A 20,058-nucleotide genomic window follows, 5' to 3' on the forward strand; every position below is an offset into this window, starting at 1 on the left:
CCCCCGCATCCCTCCAACCCCCCCACACCCCCACCTCCCATCTTCCCCACCCCCTGCATCCCCCCGCCCCCCCGCATACCCCCAAACCCCCACCCCCCACCCCCTGCATCCCCTCAACCCCCCACACTCCTACCCCCTATCCCCCATCCTCCCTACCCCCCATCCCCCCATCCCTCCATCCTCCCTGCCCCTCCACTCCCCACCCCGGGCTGAGGCTTGGTCCCCCTGCAGCCCCGGGTGGGGAGGAAATCTATTTTCGGGGCGTAGGCAGGATGACCGCGGGGGCGGGGGTCCGGGTCTGTCTACAGTAGCCCCGCCCCGGGCGGGCGCGGAACCTCCGGAGAGATAACAGTGCAACCAGCCCTGGCCGAGCCGGGGCGTATCAGGAGGGGCCGGCCGCCTCGCTGCGGTCCCTCCATCCTGTGGGTTGATTTTTCTGGGCCCCTCGGGGTACTTGGAGCCCGCTAGTGACAGGGGGCAGTGGGACGCGCCGGCCGGAGGCGACTGACACATTCAATGGGCCGCCTGCCCAGAGCGCAGGGCCTGGCAGCAGCCAACACACGGACTGCCCCGCGCTGCCTGGCAGGTGCCCCCGACAGGTGACAGGTGCCCCGGACAGTGACAGGTGCCACGCTGCCCGGCAGGTGCCCCGGACAGGCATCCAGCCCCGGGGGGGGGGGGGAGCATCTCCACAGCGGTGCCCAGGGTGGCCCAAGGCCCTTGGGCTTGTGAAGGACTTTGTCTTCCATTTCCAAGAGGCTGCCCACGAACTGGGAAATCCAATACCTAAGACGTATTTGTCAAGTTGACACTTCATAAATGCGACAGACTGGAGAAGAAACCATGGCCGTTTCTAAACCACCACTGAAAGCCCCCGCCCACCAGCCTGCCACCTGCCTGGCTCCCTGCAGAGATGCCAAGGACACGCGGGCCCTCCCCACAGCCAGGCCAGCTCCCCCACCCAGGACCTGGGACCTCTGCAGAGATGTGTTGTGAGTGGCCTCCCACACAAGAAGTCACGCCACAGAGGCCACAGAAGAATAATGTCACCCACTCCTGCCTGGCTCACCTGGACCGAGGACTAATTCCACAGGATTCCTCCCAAGAAGAGCTGAGAGTTACTGTAGAGCTTTCAACTGAGGCTCGGTCGCTGCCAGGGCCCACACCCCAAGTCCCAGTGCCAGTGGCCCCCCTTCCATCTCAGGGGCTCTCCTGCGTCCTAGAGCATCAGACAGAGGCAGACGCTTCAAAGAGCGAACAGTATTGTGGGTCCCAGCCAGCATCTTGGTTGTGGAGGAGGACGAACGGAGAAGGCGGCACCTCCGGCCTGGCAAGTTGGGGGCAGGTGCCTCTGTGTCGCCCCCAGCGGGACGTGGAGAGGTGGCCCCGGGCGCCACCAGCTCACTCGTGCCCTCCTCTTGGCACTTGACTGTCCGAGCACTGCTGCCAGGTGCAGTCTCCTCCACAGGGGCCTCCTCAGCAGGGAAGCCAGGACCCCCGGAGTTGCCTGCCTGGGACCCCAAACTCAGCTGGCAAGCTAGCGCCCGCCCGGCAGCCCTCCCCTCTGCTGAACGGCTGTGTGCTCTCGGCTCTCCCCCCAACCCCATGGCTTTACCTCCCACGGCAGTTCTCCCCCATTCCATCCGGGAATCCTAAGAGCCCTTGGCTTCCTGGAAGTTACTGGAGCCCACCTGAGCTCAGTGTACAGATGGGCATGATGTGCACCAGAAATTTCTGTTGTGTGTGAGCCAGGTTGTCTGTTTATTACGGCAACTCGAATGGCAAAGATGAAGTCGTGAGGAGTGACACAGAAGGATGTCTGTGCCCTTTACTCGGTTTCCCCCAGAGGGAACATTTCACAGACCTAGAGTAGGGTTTGCACCCGGGGCATGACACTGGCACACCCGACACTCTGCACATTACCTGTTTTCTAGTACCCGTTTTCGTGTTGTGTTTAGTTCTCTCTCTCTCTCTCTCTCTCTCTTTTAGATTTTATTTTTTCATTTGAGAAAGAAGCAGAGCACAAGCTGGGGAGGGGCAGAGGAGAGAAGCCGACTCCCCAGGGAACAGGGAGCCCGACATGGGCTGCACCCCGGGGCCCTGATCCTGCCCTGAGCTGGGGCAGCTGCCTCACCGACCACCAAGGGTTAGGGTCGGTCGGTGTTTAGCGCTCCACTATCCCCGCCCCTAATCCCTAACCTGGCATCCGCTCATTGGTCTTCAACTTCTCAAATGTGTCATTAAAAACAAAAGCCTTAGACACAGAAACCAATAGTACCTCACCTTCCCCGACGGCCTTGTCTAGTCAGCAGGGTTCCCTGGAGGTTCGGCCGCTCTTCGCTCTTCGTAGCTGGTGCTTCTCTGAGAATGGAAAGGACCTTTCGCTTAGCCCAAGCGGGAAGGCCAGCAGGGGGCCGCGCACAGGTCCCGCCCGCGGGAGGGGCCCCACCTGGACCCACCACACCCCATCCCCTGACCCCGGGCCTGGCAGGGCAGGCAGGCCCCTCAGCCCGCGAGCCCACCCGAGCTCTGGTTTATCCCAGGGCGTCCGTCTGCTGTTTCACGAGCCTCCCAGACTCGCCAGCCTCCTCCAGAGCCCCCCTTTACTTTCGGGGCTCCCCTCTGGCTTTGCCCCCAGCCTGGTTGTCGCCATCGCATTGCCCTGCTATTCCTGCACACACACCCCGGCGGTTGTCTTGAGAGGCCGAGGGCCCTGTGAGCACCCACCCCAGGGAGGACCGCGGCTGTTTCCACGCGGAGGCCGCAGCTGCCGCAACCGTGTCGGGGCCAGTACGGAGCGCCCGCTGGGCACGACGGGATCACACGGTTAGTCTCCCAGGAAAGCGCCCAGTTGCCTCCTGCAGGGGGAACACTTTCCACCCCGGCGAGCGACGGATGTGAAATCCAGTCTCTCCACAACCTCGCCAGGATTTGATGTTATCCTTATTTTTTAATTTTAGTCATTCTGAGAATTGTGCACTGATCCCCGGTGGCGGTTTTAATTTGCACTTTCCTGGTTCCTGATGGTGTCAGCGCCTTTGATGTGCTTGTGACACTTGGAAACCCTCTTTGGGGTCGTGCTGGCTTGTGTCTTTTCCTAATTTTGTTAAGTGGATCTTTTGGAGCTTTTGTTGTTGTTTGGTGACTGGTGAAGATTCGAGTACTTTGCGTATTCTCTTTGTACACTCTTTGCCGGGTAGGTCGTTTGTTGGCAAATGCTGCAGATATTTTCTTCCAGTCAGTATCTTATTTTCTTGTTTTTGCTTTTATTTTTGTTTTGTCCTTTCATATGAGCTTTCACAGGGAAAAATTCTTTTTGATTTTGATAAGACCAGTTGATCAATTTTCTCTTTTGTAGATCATGCTTTTGTCATCAAATCTAAAAATTTTTGCACTGCCCTGGATCCTGAGGACTTTCTGTATGTTTTCCTTTAAAGTTTTAATATATTTTTTTATTGGAGTTTGATTTGCCAACATATAGTATAACAGCCAGTGCTTGTCCCGTCAAGTGTTCTTTAAAGTTTTGTTGTGTTATGTTCTACATCTAAATTCATGATCCATTTTTAGGCATGATAGTTTGGTGACGCTGGTTTTTGGCTTTTTGTGCTTTTGTGCATTGAAAAGACCATCGTTCCTCCACTAAATTTCTTTTGCTCCTTTGACAGAAGTTAGGTGAGCATATTCGTGTGGGTCCATTTCTGGATGATCTCTTCTGTCCTCGTCACCTCTTTGTCTCTCCCTGCCTGTCAATACTACAGTAGACTTTAATATTGGGTAGAGTGATTTTTCCTACTTGATTCTTCTTTTTTCAAGATTGTTTCAGCCATTCTAAGACCTCTGCATGTCCATAAAAATTTTAGAATAAGCTTGTCTGTGTCTGCAAAAAAATACTGGGATTTTGATGGGGATTGCCTTAAACCTATAGATCAAGCTGGATCCTGGCATAGCCTCTGTCCTTGGAGCGCACTTGGGTCAGGCTCCTCTGAGTCTTCTTTCTAATGGGACCCCATTCCTACCAACTCAGTTTCACGAAAATCCTGTATTCTCGGTGTTATGGACCAAATGTCTCCTGTCCCCCTAAATTCATATGTTGAAGCCACACTCCCAGTTTGATGGTGTTAATAAGGTGGGGCCTTTGGGAGGACTTCAGGGTTAGGTGAGGTCTCGGGGGTGGGGCCCGCGTTAGGATTCCTGCCCTTGTGGGAGCTAGATCTGGCTTCTTCTCTCTCTCCACCAGTGAGGACACAAGGAGAAAACAGCTTGTAGCTTCTCACTGGAATTCACCCACCTGGCTCCCCTCCCTTTTCGGGAGCTTGGTTTGCTTTACTGTTGTGGCTCAATACACTTTGCCGCCCACCTCTCCTCACCATCTACCTCTTCCCTCTTCCAAGCAGCGTGACCAAGAACCGTCACGAAAGGGGAGAAATCCTGTAACAGAGGCAGCGCCCTCAGTTCATGCTTTGCTCAGAGTTCTTGTCGTGAGTGGGTGCTGAATTTTGCCAGACGCTCTGTGTCCGTTCATGGAATCCTATGATCTTTCTGCTTCAGCGTATTCCTTGGTGGATTACACACATTGATTCGTGGGTGTTGAACTAGCCTTGCACGCCTGTGACAAATCCTGCCTAGTAATAGAATCTAGTTCTTTCTGTACATTGTCTGACTGCTAACATTTGGTTCAAGATTTTTATATCTAGGGGCTCCGGGGTGGCTCAGTCAGTGAAGCGTCTGCTTCAGCCCAGGTCATGATCGCAGGGTCCTGGGATCAAGTCCCACATCGAGCTCCCTGCCCTGTAGGGAGTCTGCTCCTGCCTCTGCTGCTTCCCCTGCTTATGCTCTCTCTCTCTCAAACAAATAAATAGATAAATCTTAAAAAAAAAAAAAAACAAAAAAACACTTGAGACTTTATCTGGCTTTCTGAAAATTATTTTATTCATTAATTAAATGGACAAATATAAAACTACATTATCATGCTAATTATGTATAAATAGTAGCAAAATTTATAAAATAAGAAAATTCAGTCTGATTATTTTAAATTTTCTGTTAAGACTACTAAGCTAAACGTTAAAATTACACAGTTTTACCTAAACGATACAAAATAATAAATGTATAATATTAGGAATTTCAATTTATGCAAAAAATATTAGCAAAAGTTTTAAACTGGCAAATGCTACCTTGCTTTTACATTAAATGCTTACAGTCTTAAGGCATAATAAATTAATCTTTTTCTTAGTATAAACTGTCACAATATTCTGGAGTTAAATTATTTTGAAACAGAAAAAATTATTTCTACAAAGATTACAGGACCCAATAATGGAAAAGACTTTGCATTTCTTTAAGAGTCTAAATAGTTGATTTCAATCAAAATGTCACCAACGGAGACTAACACAGGAACTGGTGACGTCGGATAACGGGCTGGGAGGAAGTGGCTGGTTCCAAGACCCTGGGACATCCCAGGCCAGCAAGACGCCCAGCGACCCTGTGCCTCACATCCCAGAGAAGCACAGGAAGCAACACCAACACTCAGACTCAGACCAGCTCTGCAACAGTGATGTCAAATCGGCTCGATAAGAAATTATTTCATAAGAATCTATCTTCGTAAAATATAGCAGGAGCCTCCTAAATACAGTTGTCATGTAGTCAGATGCTACTCAGCCGTCGGAAAGCGATCCTAGGTGCGTATCAGGTGGGGTTCAGTTGAGCTCTGCTGGCGTGGAGGCCGGTGGAGACGTGCTTGCCCCTGTAATGCAATGGGAAGAGATGACTACTGGAGAGAGATACAAAGATGACATTTTTTACGAATTAAGATTTTTAACCCATTAATTTTAAGTAACGGAAAGAACATATTTCTGTTCTTATATTCGAGGACCAGTCCTGAAGTCTCTATGAAAATGTAACTCGGGGGGACGCCTAGGTGGCTCAGCGGGTGAAGTGTCTGCCTCGGCTCAGGTCATGATCTCAGGGTCCCGGGATGGAGTCCTGCCTCGGGCTCCCTGCTTCTCCCTCTTCCTCTGCTCCTCCCCCTGCTTGTGCTTCTCTTTGTCAAATGAATAAATAAAATCTTAAAAAAAAAAAAGAAAAGAAAAGAAAAGAAAAGAAAAGAAAAGAAAAGAAAAGAAAATGCAACCTCACAGAGATCATGACTTTAGCTATTTGTGGGAATTAACAGGAGAGTGAAACGTTTCTGATCCTCCTCTAGCTGCGAGCCCCTCACTTCTGTAGGACTTTACACGGCCTCTGGATTCCTTGGGGTGAGATCCGGGGTGAGACAGGAAATCTCAGGGAACAGAGCCTCAGTGAACGCGGGCTGTGGGGCATACTTCACCTTGAACGTCCCCGGCACCCTCGCCCTCGGGCACCTCCGGGTCGGGGTCAGACTCTGCACCCTGGCGCCCGTCGGGCTCTTGCAGGGACGGAGCCGGCAGGGTCGCCCCGGGGGCCTGCGGGGTCCTCTTGTCTGCGTCCACTCGCTGCTGCAGCCACTCGTCCTTATACCCATTGCTGATAAGTTTGGAAAAGTTTGTGGGTGAACTGGCTTTTTGACTAGGCCTCAAAAAGAGAGAAATTCATGTCAAACTTCAGTGCAAAGGTCAATTAACGGTAGTTCCGACCACATCTCAGCGAGTGAGCCGGTAATAGCCAGGATGCGTTCTTGTTCCTCAAAACATAACAGAGATATTCCTCTCTCTCTCTTTCTCTTTCAATCTCGATGTCCCTCTTCCCAATTTTTAAAGTTGATTTAATTAATTAATTTACTGAAGCCATCTGTATGCTCAACGTGGGGCTTGAACTCAGGACCCCAACAAGCTGCACTCCCAGCGGCGGCCCCCCTTCCCCTGGGAGCCCCAGGTAACGTACTCGCAGCCATCCCTGCACATGGTGGGAGCTTGCTCCGTTGTTTTCAAAACCTTTCCCGTGAGCGTGAGCGCACTAGAGGATACCGTGGCATTTCTTGGGGAAAACACCCGCTTCCCTGGGAGGTGGTGGGTTGCCCGGACGCTACCATCTCTTTACCAGATGGTCCTTTTTCTCGACTAGCTCTTCCTCCACATTAAAGGTGAGCTGTCCTGGGGGTGCCTGGCTGGCTCCATCACGCTCCACGGAGCGTGCGACTAGTGACCTCGGGGTCGTGAGTTCGAGCCCCTGGGTGTGCAGATGACGTCAATAAATAAACTTTAAAGAGAAGATTATCTGCTGCTTCTCTGCACTGCTTTGCCTTTGTCTGTTGCTCACTCGGGGGCCACTCGTTGGCAGGCGCAGAGTGCTCAGGGTGCAGGGACCCTGACGTGGAGGGGGCACCCAGGCCTGGGAGCAGGACCGTGGCACAGGTGGCACGCCTGAGTTGCTGTGTTGTGAAGGGTCGCCTGCTGGCTCCCCTGCTCCCCCAGTGGCAGCGTGGGAACCCCACCTGCTGCCCCATTCGCTGTGCTCACTAACCCGTTGCTCCCCACTGCCCCAGACCAGGGCCTGTTTGAGGAATTCATGGGACAGTTAGTGACACAACTCCTGGCACTCACTGGGGTTCTGAGACAGTGAAGAGAAGCTAAGATCTCAGGGCTTCACTCCCCGAGTGCCGGAGCCCCGAATGTAGAGCCCGAGCGACAAAAGCGGCTGCGGACACACGGTCCAAGCCCTGGTGACAGGACACATCCGGATGGGGCCATGCACACATGTGGGGCGGTGGCCCTGAATTTAAAAGGTAAGGACGGGGTCCCCGGCGGGGGCCTTAGGCAGGACACAGGCTCACGGGACGGAGCAGCCTGTTGGAGACGTTCCATACCCACACAGCACAGGCGTGGAAGGGGAGCAGCTGTGCTCCACGGGGGCACGACCCCCACGCTGGCGGGCAAGGCTGGGCCACAGGGCTGTGACAGCAACGAGCTGTCACCAAAACGTGTTCCCAGGAAGAGAGCATCATGAGGCCGTCAGCCCAGAGCCGTGTTGCCATTCCTGGGACTCTGTCCTCGGGACGCTGGACGCAGAGGCCCACACCCAAACCTGACCCAGGTGGCGTGGGCACGGCCCAGGTGACTTACATGGGAGGGAAGGAGACTCTGCTTCCTTCGGGGTCTTTGGGGCCGAGCGGGGTCCCCACTTTGCTTGGGTACTTGGAGTTAATGGCTGGTAGCCTCACCTGTTGCAAGAAGCACACAGAACCCTGTTTGGGGGACAGGCATCCCGACGCTGGCAGAGGACATTCCCCGACCGTGGAACCAAACAAACGGGGCGGGAACACTTGGGCAGGCTCATCGTTCCCCCGGCCCAAACCACAGGAAGACGCACTGAGCAAGAGTCCCAGCTGCCCCCGGGGTCCCAGGGCAGCGGCTCCGCCCGGTTGCGCAGAGGCTGGGAGGCTTGGGGCCCACGGAACAGCTCTGTTCCTTCACGGCTGTGTGGCTGACACATTCGGCAAAACCCGGAGAACAGTGCTTGGTAAAAAAAAAAAAAAAAAAAAAGTGCATTTCCTGCGTGTGCGCTACACCCTAACAAAGTAGGTCGGGGGGGATGCTACAGGAAAACGAAAGAAAACCCACAAAAAGCAAAAAAAAAAAAAAAAAAAAAAAAAAAAAAAAAAGCTAGCACATGGGGAGGCACCCAGGCATTTCTAGGGAGGAAAGGAGGCCCTTCGGGAAGGGGGCACGCTCCAGCCCAGCACCCCGCGGGTGAGCGGCCGTCCTCGGTAATACGGGCTTGGGTCTGGCACGAGGGGGAGCACGGCAGGGACAGCCAGGCCCTCCCCACGGGGTGCCCCCCAACCCTGGCTGGCACCCCGCACCCTATTCCTGGAGCTCAACCAGCTACCCTGCTGGTGTCCGTCACCACAACCCGCTTGCTCCCTGCCTCCTTGCTTCGCACACTCATCGGGCCCCACACGGTGGGGGTCAGGGGCTGTGAAACCCCACTGGACCCGCGGCTCGGACAGCATGTAGTGTCTCCAAGGTCCCCTAGATGCACACGGTGGCGGAGGTTAACACCCAGGACCCCTTCATCGCTCCATGTTTGGGCACTTAGCGTATCACCAAGACTCTGGACCTGATCCTAAAAACAGTGTGTTTCATGGATCATGCAGAGGACCCGAACCCAGAACCTGAGCCAGAGGAAAACCGGGCAGCCCATGGGAGACGACCAACACTCTATGTGGTGTTGAACTGCGTGAGTCCGCAGACAAACTGCCAGGGTTTCTCCTCAAACCAGGACACAGAGAAGCCAAGCCTGGGAGTCGGGCGCAGAGGTTCCGGGCACCCACTGGCACCCAGGCTGGGAAAACCACTGTTTGCCTCACAAGGCCTCCGAGCTGGAGCCCCAGGGGGCAGTGCTCAGCCCAGGACAGCGGGGAAGGCCTCTGAATCGAGATAGCCAACCACAAGGCCACCAACTGCAGAGGGCCCCCGAGCTCCTAATTTCTCTTTTAAAATACAAATCCCCAGGGCTCCTGGTGGCTCAGTGGGTCAAGCATCCGCCTTTGGCTCAGGTCATGACCTCAGGGTCCTGGGATCAAGTCCTGCATCGGGCTCCCTGCTCAGCAGAGAGCCTGCTTCTCCCTCTGCCCCTCCTCACACCCCTGCTTGTGCTTCCTTGCTCACTTTATCTGAAATAAATAAATAAAATCTTAAAAATAAAATAAAATAAAAAATAAAATAAAATAAAATAAAATAAAAATTAAATTAAATTCCAATCCCCAAACAAGCCTCTCACCCTGGAGCCAGCTGCTCTTGGTGGTCAAATACCCCCAGGAGCTTTGTACTGGAGAAAAGTATCACTTCTCTCCCCTTATGATCAATAAGGAGTCTTCCAGGGAGATCTTCAGTTAGACACGACAGGTTTAGGGAATGGATAATGAGTAAATACAGGATGTCCTTTCTACACATGCCGGAGGCTGCCCTAGACAAGCATTAAGCAGCTAAAACTCACTTTCTACAAGGTCATCTTACCTGGTGGAGTCAATACGTATAAAAAGGAAAAAAACGGAGTATTATCATGGCCTCTTGCCCTTTAGTCGATTCAAATTTAAAATACAGAACTGGGGGCAGCCCGGGGGGCTCAGCGGTTGAGCATCTGCCTTTGGCTCAGGGCGTGACCCCGGGTCCCGGGATCGAGTCCCACGTCAGGCTACCTGCATGGAGCCTGCTTCTCCCTCTGCCTGTGTCTCTGCCTCTCTGTGTCTCTCATGAATAAATAAAATCTTTAAAAAATACATACATACACGCATACAGAACTGGGCGCCTGGGTAGCTCAGTGGGTTGAGCGACCACCGCTGGTTTTCAGCTCAGGCCCTGATCCCAGGGAGGTGCGATGCAGCCCGCGTCGGGCTCCCTGCCCCTCCCTCCCACACGTGGGCTCTCTCTAAAATGAACACGTCTTTTTAAAAAATAAAATACAGAGCCGTGTCGCGGTTCTGCTCTCCGTTTGGCGGCCACAGCGACAGCTGACAGCCGTGTGGAGCCGCAAGCCCCGCAGGGCAGGCGGCCACTCACCTTTCTCTTCTCCTTCTCGCGTTCCTCTGCCTCCCTTTGCCAAACTGTTTTCACGTCAAAGTCGAAGGGCCCTCTTCTGGACTCATAGCTACCGTTGGCCGGCTCGGGGTGAAACTCTTCGTAAACCATGTAATCGGGCATGGAAACGTTGGGGATCCTGCAGAGATGGGGCACAGCGCCCACCTGAGGCCACTCCCTCCCCCTCCTCCCCACTCCCTCCCCTGCCCCTCCCTCCCCTCTCTCCTCCGTCCCCCCTCCCTCCTCTTTTCCCTTCCCTCCTTCACATTTATCATTTCACAGGATCATTTAATAGCACTACCGTTTTTTTCTGTTTTCTGTTTGAAGGTAGTTTTTAAAAAGATTTTATTTATTTAATTTTAGGGAAAGAGAGAGATGGGGGAGCGTGTGAGTAGGGGAAGGGGCAGAGGGAGAGAGAGAGAATCCCAAGCAGATTCTGCCCTGGGCTCGTCCCATGACCCTGAGATCAGGACCTGAGCCGAAATCAAGAGTCGCCACTCAGTGGACTAAGCCACCAGGCGCCCCCACCGGTCATGTTTAATGTAGTATGTAAACTTCCAGCCTGGTTTCCTGTCTCCACTGGAAAGCACTCAGGCCTGGAGCAGGGGCAGGGGGCGGGGATGTGCACCCGCTGCATTCTCCTAGTCACCATCGCCCTCACTGCCCAAGGGCTAAGGGCTGGGGCTTCACCCTGGCAGCAGTGAGGGGCACGGAGGGGGCAGGGTCTGGGCAAGGTGCGGGCCCGCAGCTGGGGGAGGGGAGGGAGGCCCTCGGGGTGCAGTGCTCAGAGCAGGGAGTACAAAGAGCCAGAAGGGGCTCCCGCTGCCCCTGACCCAGAGGGAGGACAGAGGCAGGTGGGAGGCCCCCCAAGGAAGCCAGGGGCGAGGCCAGGGAGCAGAGGTCAGAGGCTGGGAATGCAGGCTAGGGACCCCTGAGGAGAAGCCACCGCAGGGACAGCAGCTGGACCCCCCTATATTTCGGGCTCTGTACGGGCTGGGAAAGGCCCCAGAGACCGAAGGGGCAGGAACTCTCCACGGAAGGCCAGTTTCCACCGCAGCTCCCAGCTCCCGACTTTTCACTGGAGGAAACTGTCTCCTGTACCAACCCCCACTTCACACCCTCTGAGCACCAGGAGGCCTGGACCGTTGACAGGGACCCATGGGGTGGGAGGGGCAGCAGTGCTCTCTGCTCCCCCATGGGGCCCAGCGGGTGGGCAGTGTGAGGCGGAGGCAGGGAGGGGCCGGGCCTCCTGATCTTCCCACAACACCCTGCAGCAGCGGCCTCCTGGGCTGCACAGGGCTGCGCAGATGCTCAGAGGCACCCCTGGCCTCGTGTCCAGGTAGGGGACAGGCTCTGGGACGGACAGGCAGTGCGGTAAGCTGGCCCCCGGGGGCCTGGGGTCTCTGGAAGCTCCTCCTGGGACATGCAGGCCCTCTCCTCTCTGCTTTGCTCAAATCAGAGCTCCGCTGTGTTGGCCGAGTGTGAGTTTTAGATTCCGGGGGGACGGGAACCTCAAGGACAAAACGGCACGTGACCCCAGACACAGGCTTCAGGGACATGGGGTGACAGCTCACACACATCTGGGCTCCTGCCCCAGGCTCCACTGTAAAGCCTCCAGGGAGGGGTCTGGAGGCTAGGGCGTGCATGCCCAAGCACGGGAATTTCTAGGCCTTGCAGACGTTCTGGGGGACGTGGCATCCCACAGGAACTTGGGAGTGCCTGCATTTCTGGCTTCACAGGGCACCTGCATCCAGCTGCTGGTTATAGGGGCACAGGGGACACAGCTTGAAGCCGAGGCCCCGAGGCAGCCCCAGAGGTCTGGCACTGGCCCCGGCTGGGATCCTGTTGGCCGCGCCCCCTGAGCAGCCCCCCTGAGCCGCTCCCAGGGCTGTACCACCCCTCTCCGTGTCCCTCGGGATACTCACTGTCTCTGCTCGGCCGTGGGCGGCTTGCTGTGGTGCACGTACCAGTCTGGCAGGGAGTAGGCCACCGGGGAGCCCTTCTTGGCCCCAGACACGAAGTGTTTCAGCAGATCTCAAAGCCAAAGAGACACGGCGTGAGCGTGCAGCGCAAGAGCAGGCAGGTGACCACACAGCGGGGACTGTGACTTCTCCCGGGGTCAGCCCAGTCCCGGGGTCCCCAGAGCTTGCCCTGCTACGGAGCTGGCGCCCACGTGTGCTGACGTCCACCATTCAGGGGACAAAACTCCTCGGGTCCCCAGGGGGGTGCCTGCTGGCTGCGCTCTCAGCTACCCTCCTCATGTCCGACTGCTCGCTGCCACTGTTCTCACACAGCGGGGAGTGGGCGAGGGGACGTGGTCATCAGGGCCTCCGCTTGGAGCCACCGAGGGGGACAGAGCACAGGCTCCTTCGTGTCTGAGACCCACCAGCTCAGGAGCCACCTGCCCGCTCCGAGGCTTCCGGCCCTCCCGCCACAGCCTCCTCCAAGCCGGGGGCCGGCCCTGCCTGCTAACAGGCCAGCAGATCCCACGTCTCAGGATCAGTAGATGTTTAACACTTTGTTTTGCGTTTGATTTTGAAACATTTCAGACCCAGAGAAAAGTTGCAAGAACGGCCGGGATCCCCCAGCTCCCCCCGTGCTCACATCTGCTTGCTTTCTTCCTCCCTTCTCCCTGCCTCCTTGGGCATTGTCACTGTCACTGCTGTTTTGGAGCAGTTTGGCGACCTCTCGCAGACCTGTGGCCCCTCTGCCCCCATGAACTTGGACGGAAGGTTCCGGAAGGCGGGTGCTACACAGTCACGGTGCCTGGATGGCATCAGCACTGATGTCCCGATGCCATCCTCTTATCTAGCGTGAGATCCCTTAGCGGGAGGCTGGGGGACAGGGAGAGGCCGGAGGAACGTGGAGGCCCTGTCCTGGGCATGACACGGAGCGGGCGGGGTGGGGTGGCCTGGCTCCTGGACACCCAGGCCCAGTGTCTCAGGGGGACCCGTGACGGACACTGATGGCGGCCAGGACAAGGGGAGGACAGGCGGTGGCTCTCGCGTCCCTCAGCACTAGGGCCACCGTCCCAGGGGGACCCCTGCCTCAGTGGCCGTCCCTAAGACGTCCTCGCTTAAACTGTGGGCCACGGCGGATGCTCCTCAGCTTCGTCTGAATCTCGTCTGTGGCCTATGTCGCCACCACAGGACAGCCCTGACGAGGGCCACGCAGGACCCCGCTGGTCACCCCGAGGGGCCAGGGAGCTGCAGGCACAACCCCCCGGGGGGCGGACGGTGGCCCGAGCCCCTCGGCAACCCACCGCGGGCTGGGAGCGGGTGACCCTGCGACGGTGCAATATCCCAGGCTGTGCCGTGACCCTGGATGTCCACTGGCCTGGGGCGGGACGTCCGCGTCACAGGCAGCTCCTCGCAGAGGCAGCGAGGGGCCCTGGGGTGGCGGCGCTGCTTACCGGGCCGGCCGCCTTGCTTGGCCAGCTTCACGTACTCCGAGTCTGTGTCTTTCACCCAGTACCTCCGCGGCCCAGGCACGTGCCCGTGGGGAGGCTCCCTCAGGCCACTGAGGCCTGGGATCTGGGAGGCCGGCGGCGCGTCCACGGGCTTCTCCGACCGCTTCGCGGGAAGGTGGTAATACCAGTCTACAGAGAGGAGAGCGAGGAGCGCTCAGGTGGGCCTGCGCCCCTGCCCACGACGAGCCACGCCAGGCCGGGGTTGCGCCCACGGGACACGGGCACGGGAGAAAGTGCCCCTTTGGAACACCTGCAGCGGCAGCAAGCCAGCGGCCTCCCGCAGGAGGGGCAGCTCCCCGAGCACCGGCCGCACCTCTGCCCCCGGGGGCACGGCCCCCTCCAGGAGTCCAAATCCCCTGTGTGTGGCCCATGTTCCCCCCCGCGGGCCCGGGAGCAGCCTGCGTTTCCGCTACATCGGGGAGCACACGTGCCTGCACAATCCCGGGTCACGCACAGCGCAGCAGGCCAGGCGGGGTGTGTGGCAGGACCGGCCCAGACCTGCTGCCCCGGCACGCTAAGGACACCGAGACACAACGTCTGCCCTGAAGCAGTGGCCTGGGTGTGCACGGCGGCATCTGGCAGCAGCGGGACGAGGCCCCCAGCCCTCTGCCCCTGCGGCCCGTGCTTGAGGCCATGGAGGGACCCCCTGAGCCAGAGGTCACAGGTGCACGGACACAGGAGGTGCCCAGGACCACGGAGCCGCACCCCTGCAGTCGCCGGTGGGCCCACGGAGCTGGGGCATGAGGGGTGCAGATGGGGCGGGGGGGCAGGGCATCACCTCTGTGGGCGGCCCTGAGTGGGAGGTGCCACCAGGGAGGGGGAAGGCCACCTGCTGCCCACCCTTCCTCCCCCTCCCTGCTCTGAGCCCCACGGACAGAGGCGCCCCAGGCAATGAGGGGACCACGGTGCTGGCAGAGCAGACACCCAGGACAGCCCCGCAGACCGCTCTGTGACCACCGGGCTCCGTGGGGAATGAGAGGTGGATACAGAACCCCAGGGACCCGCACTACCCAGTGTCTACTTATGGTCCCCAGAGGGAAGAGATGGGGACACTCGGGCTTCTGTGAAGACATTTTTAGGTGAGATCAACATTTACATCAGTGGACTCTGAGTAAAACAGACCACCGTCCATCACGTGGGTGGGCCGCATCTAATCAGTTGAAGACCTTAAGAGAAAAAGACTGAAGTCCCCCCACCCCGGCCCAGGGAGGAGGGAACGCTGCCTCCAATGCCTCCAATAGCCTTTGGGCTCTCGAGGCAACATCAGCTCCTCCCTGGGTCTCCGGCCCTGCGGGCTTTGGACTTACCCAACTCCACAACTGTGTGAGCCACTTCCTTAAAATAAACCTCTCCACAGACAGATGTTAATAGACAGGTGATAGACAGACAGCTGACGGTGATAGAGAGAGAGACGCGCTGTTGGTTCTGCTGCCCTGGAGACTTTAATACCGCAGGTGATGGGAAACTGTGCTGAATAGATTATGTCAACCTGGGTGGCTCGGTTGGGTGAGCGTTGGGCTCTTGGTTTTGGCTCAGGTCATGATCTCAGGGTCGTGGGATCAGGCTCTGTACTCAGCTTGGAGTCTGCTTACGATTCTCTCTCTGCCCCCCGCCCCCACCGTGCGCTCGCTCACTCTCAAAAAAATAAGAATTTAAACAAAACTACTGTACGTAACACACAAGGATCCCATGAACAACTGTCCTCCAAAGGGAAAAGCTTACACATCCAATTTCTACTTCTAACGCTGGGTTCACTGCATAAAAATGAATCATATTCAACATAAGAAAATATTTGAAGCTCTAAAGGACAGCAATGAGCTAAATAGAGATTTGTAGTTTTGAGAATGAAAAATAAGTATTAGGAAAGGTTTAAGAATGGAGCAGAAGTTCACAGGAGGAAGAGCTCGGGCAGCTTCCTACTCGGATCACATTCAACTCAAATATTCTCTCTTAGAGGGAGGACGTGCACTTCTTGCTTTATTTTTCCTCTCAGTGTTTTGCTTACTAATTAATCCACAGAGGACAGTATATCTTCCAGTTCTCATTACGGGAAGCCTCAGGCAGGCACTGAACTCCACTCCAGGCACTGATAGCTGCGTGCAAAGGCGCTCGTGCGCACACACGCACACACACGCAGGCCGAAAGGAACCAGAACGGTCCTGTAGCCTCAGCACCTAGAATTATTAGGACTCGCACGGCAATTATTACCAGCACTACGACGACCAGTCTCCTTCTGCTTGTTTGGCTCCATCGGCAGCGCTGGGCCTCACGTGGATTTCTCTCTCTTTTTAAACATCTATTTACTTAATTGTCAGAGCTTGAGCGGGTGGGGTGGGGGGGCGTGCAGCAGACTCCCCACGGAGCGTGGACGCAGATGCAGGATTCCATCTCACAGCCCGAGATCACGACCCCAGCAGAAACCCGCGGCCAGGCCGGTGCTGGCGGGACTGAGCCACCCGGGCGCTTGTCCTCTGTTTCCGGGTGTGGCCTCCAAGCGTCCTCACCCGCAGGAGAGGAGCTCCCTTTGCTACCCATGAGGCAAGAGGTTAGGGGGGCAGGCAGCGACCCCAGGGGCTCACGAGGGCTGATGGCCATGCTCCTGCCTTCAGAGTCTGGGCCGAGGAGCCCCCACAGGACGTTTCCTCCGAAAACTGTCTGGGCTTCAATGTGCACGTCAATGAACCGCGGATACTGATGCCACCTCGGGCTGTTCTGAGGGTAAACGCTAGTGTATAAAAGTGCCGGGGCCTTGCAGTGTCCGCTTGGGCCGTGTACACAGGGAGGCCACCCTCCAAGGCGTGCAGCAGTCACAAAAGGCTGAGAGCCTGTAGTGAGGAGGGGAAGCAGCCAGCTCCCCGCCCTGCCCCACCCGGGTCCCAGCAGAGCCACCACGTCACCAGAGGTGGCCACATCTAGCTGGATCCCAAGCTCATCTGGGAACCAAAGGCCAGGCTTCCTTACACTCAGCAGACGTGAGCCCCGGGGGGGCCCGCCAGCTTCCTGCACAGCCGCGGAGACCCCTGTGCGTCCAGAGGGGAGGGGAGAAGGCCCAGGGCCGCAGGGGCCTCCAGCTGTGTTCCCTGTCCAGCCACTAGAACCCCCAGGCGTGGCTGAGCTGGTGCGGGGACAAGAGTGCCGCGGGGTGCAGCTGGAAGAGGCCGGGCCTGCACCCAGGGGAGCGCCTGAGGCTCACCTAGGGTCTGACTACCCAGGACGCAGGACGGCTTCCCATGCGGCCTCCAACAGGAGTCAGCAGTAGGAAGCCTGCTTTCCTTTGTAGAAAATAGAGAAGATGGGCTGGGCTGTGTTTGGTTTTTCTTTTTCTTCCTTTTCTCTTCCTGTTTCCCTTTAAGTGGCTCTGACCCTGGGGTACAGGAGCTGCTTTCTTTGCCCCCCCACCCCACCCCAGGCCTGCAGAGTCAGGGTGCACAGCCCCATTCCCAGGTCACTCACCGCAGGGAGCGTAGCGGCTCGCAGCGGCGCCCTGCAGCTCTTTGCTTGTGTTCCTCATGCTGGGGTCGCGCTGGGCCCGGTGAGGCCTCTTCCACGGCTCTCAGTCCACCTCCACCTGGCAGGCACGCGAGCGAGCGTCTCATGGTCGGGGACAGGCGTGCATGAGCACGTGGGTATGCAGCAGGGGCCTATGCATGCTGGTATACAGCAGGAGCACAGCCATGCCCTGTACACACCACCCAGGCAGGCGGGTGCACAGCAGGGGACAGAGGTCATCCTGGGTAGACGGTAGGGACCTACACACATTCGTGTAACAGGGTGCGTCCACGCAGGCACCGGACCGGGCGCACACACTCCGGGGTACAGCGGGGGCGTCCGCGCAGGCACACGCACTCCGGGTACAGCGGGCGCGTCCACGCAGGCACAAGACCGGGCGCACACACTCCGGGGTACAGCGGGCGCGTCCACGCAGGCACACGCACTCCGGGTACAGCGGGCGCGTCCACGCAGGCACACGGCCGGGGCAGCGGGGAATCCGGCGGCGGGAGTCTCGGGCCGGGCCGTCCAGGTCCGGGGCGCGCCGGCCCCGCCCACTCACCTGCAGCCGGGGTCTCGGGGTTGGGGCCGCGGCGCCCAGGCGGCTCTCCCAGCGGCGGGCCCGGGGCGCCCGGCCCACCCCGCACTCCCAGGGGGGCGGAAGCGCAGCGCCCGCGTCGTCCTGGCAACGGCCGGGCGGCCAATGGGTGGACGCGGCGGGAGCGCCCGCAGCCAATCGGAGAGGCCTGCGGGAGCCGGCCGGCCAATCAGGGCGAGGGGCGGGCGGGGCTGGGGGCGGCGCCCTGCTCCCGAGGGGCCCCACCCGGGGAGTTGCCGCGGAGGACAACCAGCGGCGGGCGGGCTCGCCGAGCTCCTTGGATCTACGGCGGTTTTTAAAAAGGGCGAATGGGAGCTGCTGGCTCAGCTGGGGGAACGGGGGATTCTGGATGTTGGGCGGTGACTTCGAGCCCCACCCTGGGCGCCGAGATTGCGAAAAACAAAACACTTTAAAACTAAACTTTAGGGCAGCCCGGGCGGCTCAGCGGTTAGCGCCGCCTTCGGCCCAGGGCGTGACCCCGGGTCCCGGGATTGAGTCCCGCGTCGGGCTCCCTGCATGGGGCCTGCCTGTCCCCCTGCCTGTGTCTCTGCCCCTCTGTCTCATGAATACATAAAATCTTTAAGAAAAAATAAATAAGTAAAAAGAGGAGGAATAAATGCTCGGTAAAGCAGCAAAAGGCCTGTTTGCCAACTGTGTGTCAATAGTGACGTGATCATGTAAACGTCCTTCCTCTTACCCTCTGTTTTCAGGAGGTTCTTTAAAAAAACACTTTTTTAAAGCCTTCGGCCGTGTTTCTGCGGAAAAGTGTTCAGATTTCTGCGGGCCCCCTGCCCCCAGTGCGGACCTGCGGCCTCTGGGTTGGGGACCTGCACAGGTGCAGGCGGAGGGTGCGGAGCCAGGTGGCCAGAACCGGGCTGCAGTGACCGAGCGGCCCTGACTGCGGTTCACCGGGCTCTGGGCCGGGATCCTGCAGACTCCTCGGGGCTGCCCTGGCACGTGTGGGCCCCACTGTGTAGAGGCGCTTGGGTGGCCATCAAGAATGACGGGCCTCCTTTTGCATAGGTCACAGCCTCATCTGCCTAGGGGATTGCGGATCAGGAGAAGGTTGGTTCTGGGAGTAGCTGATCATAATACACCTGAGACGAATTCAGCACTGTGAGATCACTCACACCAGAATTAATTTTTTGTTTTAATTTAAAATAATGAGGGGCCCTGGGTGGCTGTGTGATGGAGCGTCGCCTTCCACTCCAGGCCTAATCTAGGGGTCGTGCTCCCCGCAGGGAGCCTGCTTCTCCCTCTGTTTATGTCTCTGCGTCTTTCTGTGAAATAAATTAATAAGTACATACATACACAAATTCTTTTAAAAACATTTAAAATAACAAATAGAATAGTTGATCCTACTAAACTGCAGTGGGCCTAGCAACTATCTTTCTCTGTTTCAGAAGTGGGTTAATAGAAGAGAGAAGAATTCACAGAAGTTGACAGTGTTCCCTAGGAATGGATATCATAATTCAAAAACTGAATTTCTCTTGCTCATCATTCCCTTAGGAGAAAGTTTCCACTTCCGAAGAGCTCTTGAAAGCAGTGTTTGCAGACATCAGATCAAATGAGAGTTTAGGTAGGGCACAGGACAGGTGAAAACACGACACAGGATAATCTGCTTAGAATGAGCATATCTCATTTCCTCTGCTTCATCACAGGTGGGCTTTCTGTGCCATAACAGCTCTGAGGGTTTAGAAGGATTCAGATGTCCTCACATATAAGCCCACTTATGCACATTTTATGTGATTTTATTTGTAGATGTTTACATAAAATGTCTATCATACATATATCATTTTTTAAGACTTTTTATTTATTCATTTGAGAGAGACAGAGAGGGAGCAGGTGTGTGAGCAGGGGGAGGGGCAGACGGAGAGGAAGGAGCAGAGTCCTGGCTGAGCAGGGAGCTCATGCAGGACTCCGTCCCGGGACCCCAGGATCATGACTTGACCCGAAGGCAGGCGCTTGACCAGCTGAGCCACCCAGGTGCTCCTCCTACGTATATCTCATAT

General features: G+C 57.0%; 1 protein-coding gene across 4 annotated transcripts; it reads right to left on the bottom strand.

Moving 5' to 3' along the window:
* Positions 1-4,889: 4,889 nt before the first annotated feature.
* On the bottom strand, positions 4,890-18,135 carry C21H7orf57 (chromosome 21 C7orf57 homolog). Of its 4 annotated transcripts, none has more exons than XM_077864254.1 (8): positions 18,011-18,135; positions 17,413-17,527; positions 13,903-14,088; positions 12,416-12,524; positions 10,473-10,629; positions 8,034-8,131; positions 6,323-6,498; positions 4,890-5,737 (listed from the first exon to the last, which is right to left on the bottom strand). In XM_077864254.1, the coding sequence occupies exons 2-8, from the start codon at positions 17,468-17,470 to the stop codon at positions 5,691-5,693; spliced, it is 831 nt and encodes a 276-aa protein (XP_077720380.1). In that variant the 5' UTR covers positions 17,471-17,527; positions 18,011-18,135; the 3' UTR covers positions 4,890-5,690. The 4 variants fall into 4 exon arrangements, with proteins under 4 accessions (XP_077720380.1, XP_077720379.1, XP_077720378.1 ...); XM_077864253.1 differs by having other exon boundaries at positions 6,323-6,540; XM_077864252.1 differs by having other exon boundaries at positions 6,323-6,546.
* Between the last annotated feature and the right edge of the window lie 1,923 nt (positions 18,136-20,058).

Source organism: Canis aureus, chromosome 21 (genome assembly GCF_053574225.1).
Source record: "Canis aureus isolate CA01 chromosome 21, VMU_Caureus_v.1.0, whole genome shotgun sequence".
In the NCBI taxonomy this organism is placed as follows: domain Eukaryota; kingdom Metazoa; phylum Chordata; class Mammalia; order Carnivora; family Canidae; genus Canis; species Canis aureus.

Excerpts from the sequence above, each read along its gene's own strand:
- C21H7orf57 (XM_077864252.1), bottom strand. The coding sequence starts at position 17,470 with ATGAGGAACACAAGCAAAGAGCTGCAGGGCGCCGCTGCGAGCCGCTAC. Across the intron at positions 6,547-8,033 it reads AGAGTCTCCTTCCCTCCCAT|GCCTAGTCAAAAAGCCAGTT; the intron begins GTAAGTCACCTG and ends TCTCTTTTTGAG. Across the intron at positions 5,738-6,322 it reads GGGTGCCGGGGACGTTCAAG|GGGCAAGCACGTCTCCACCG; the intron begins GTGAAGTATGCC and ends ATTGCATTACAG.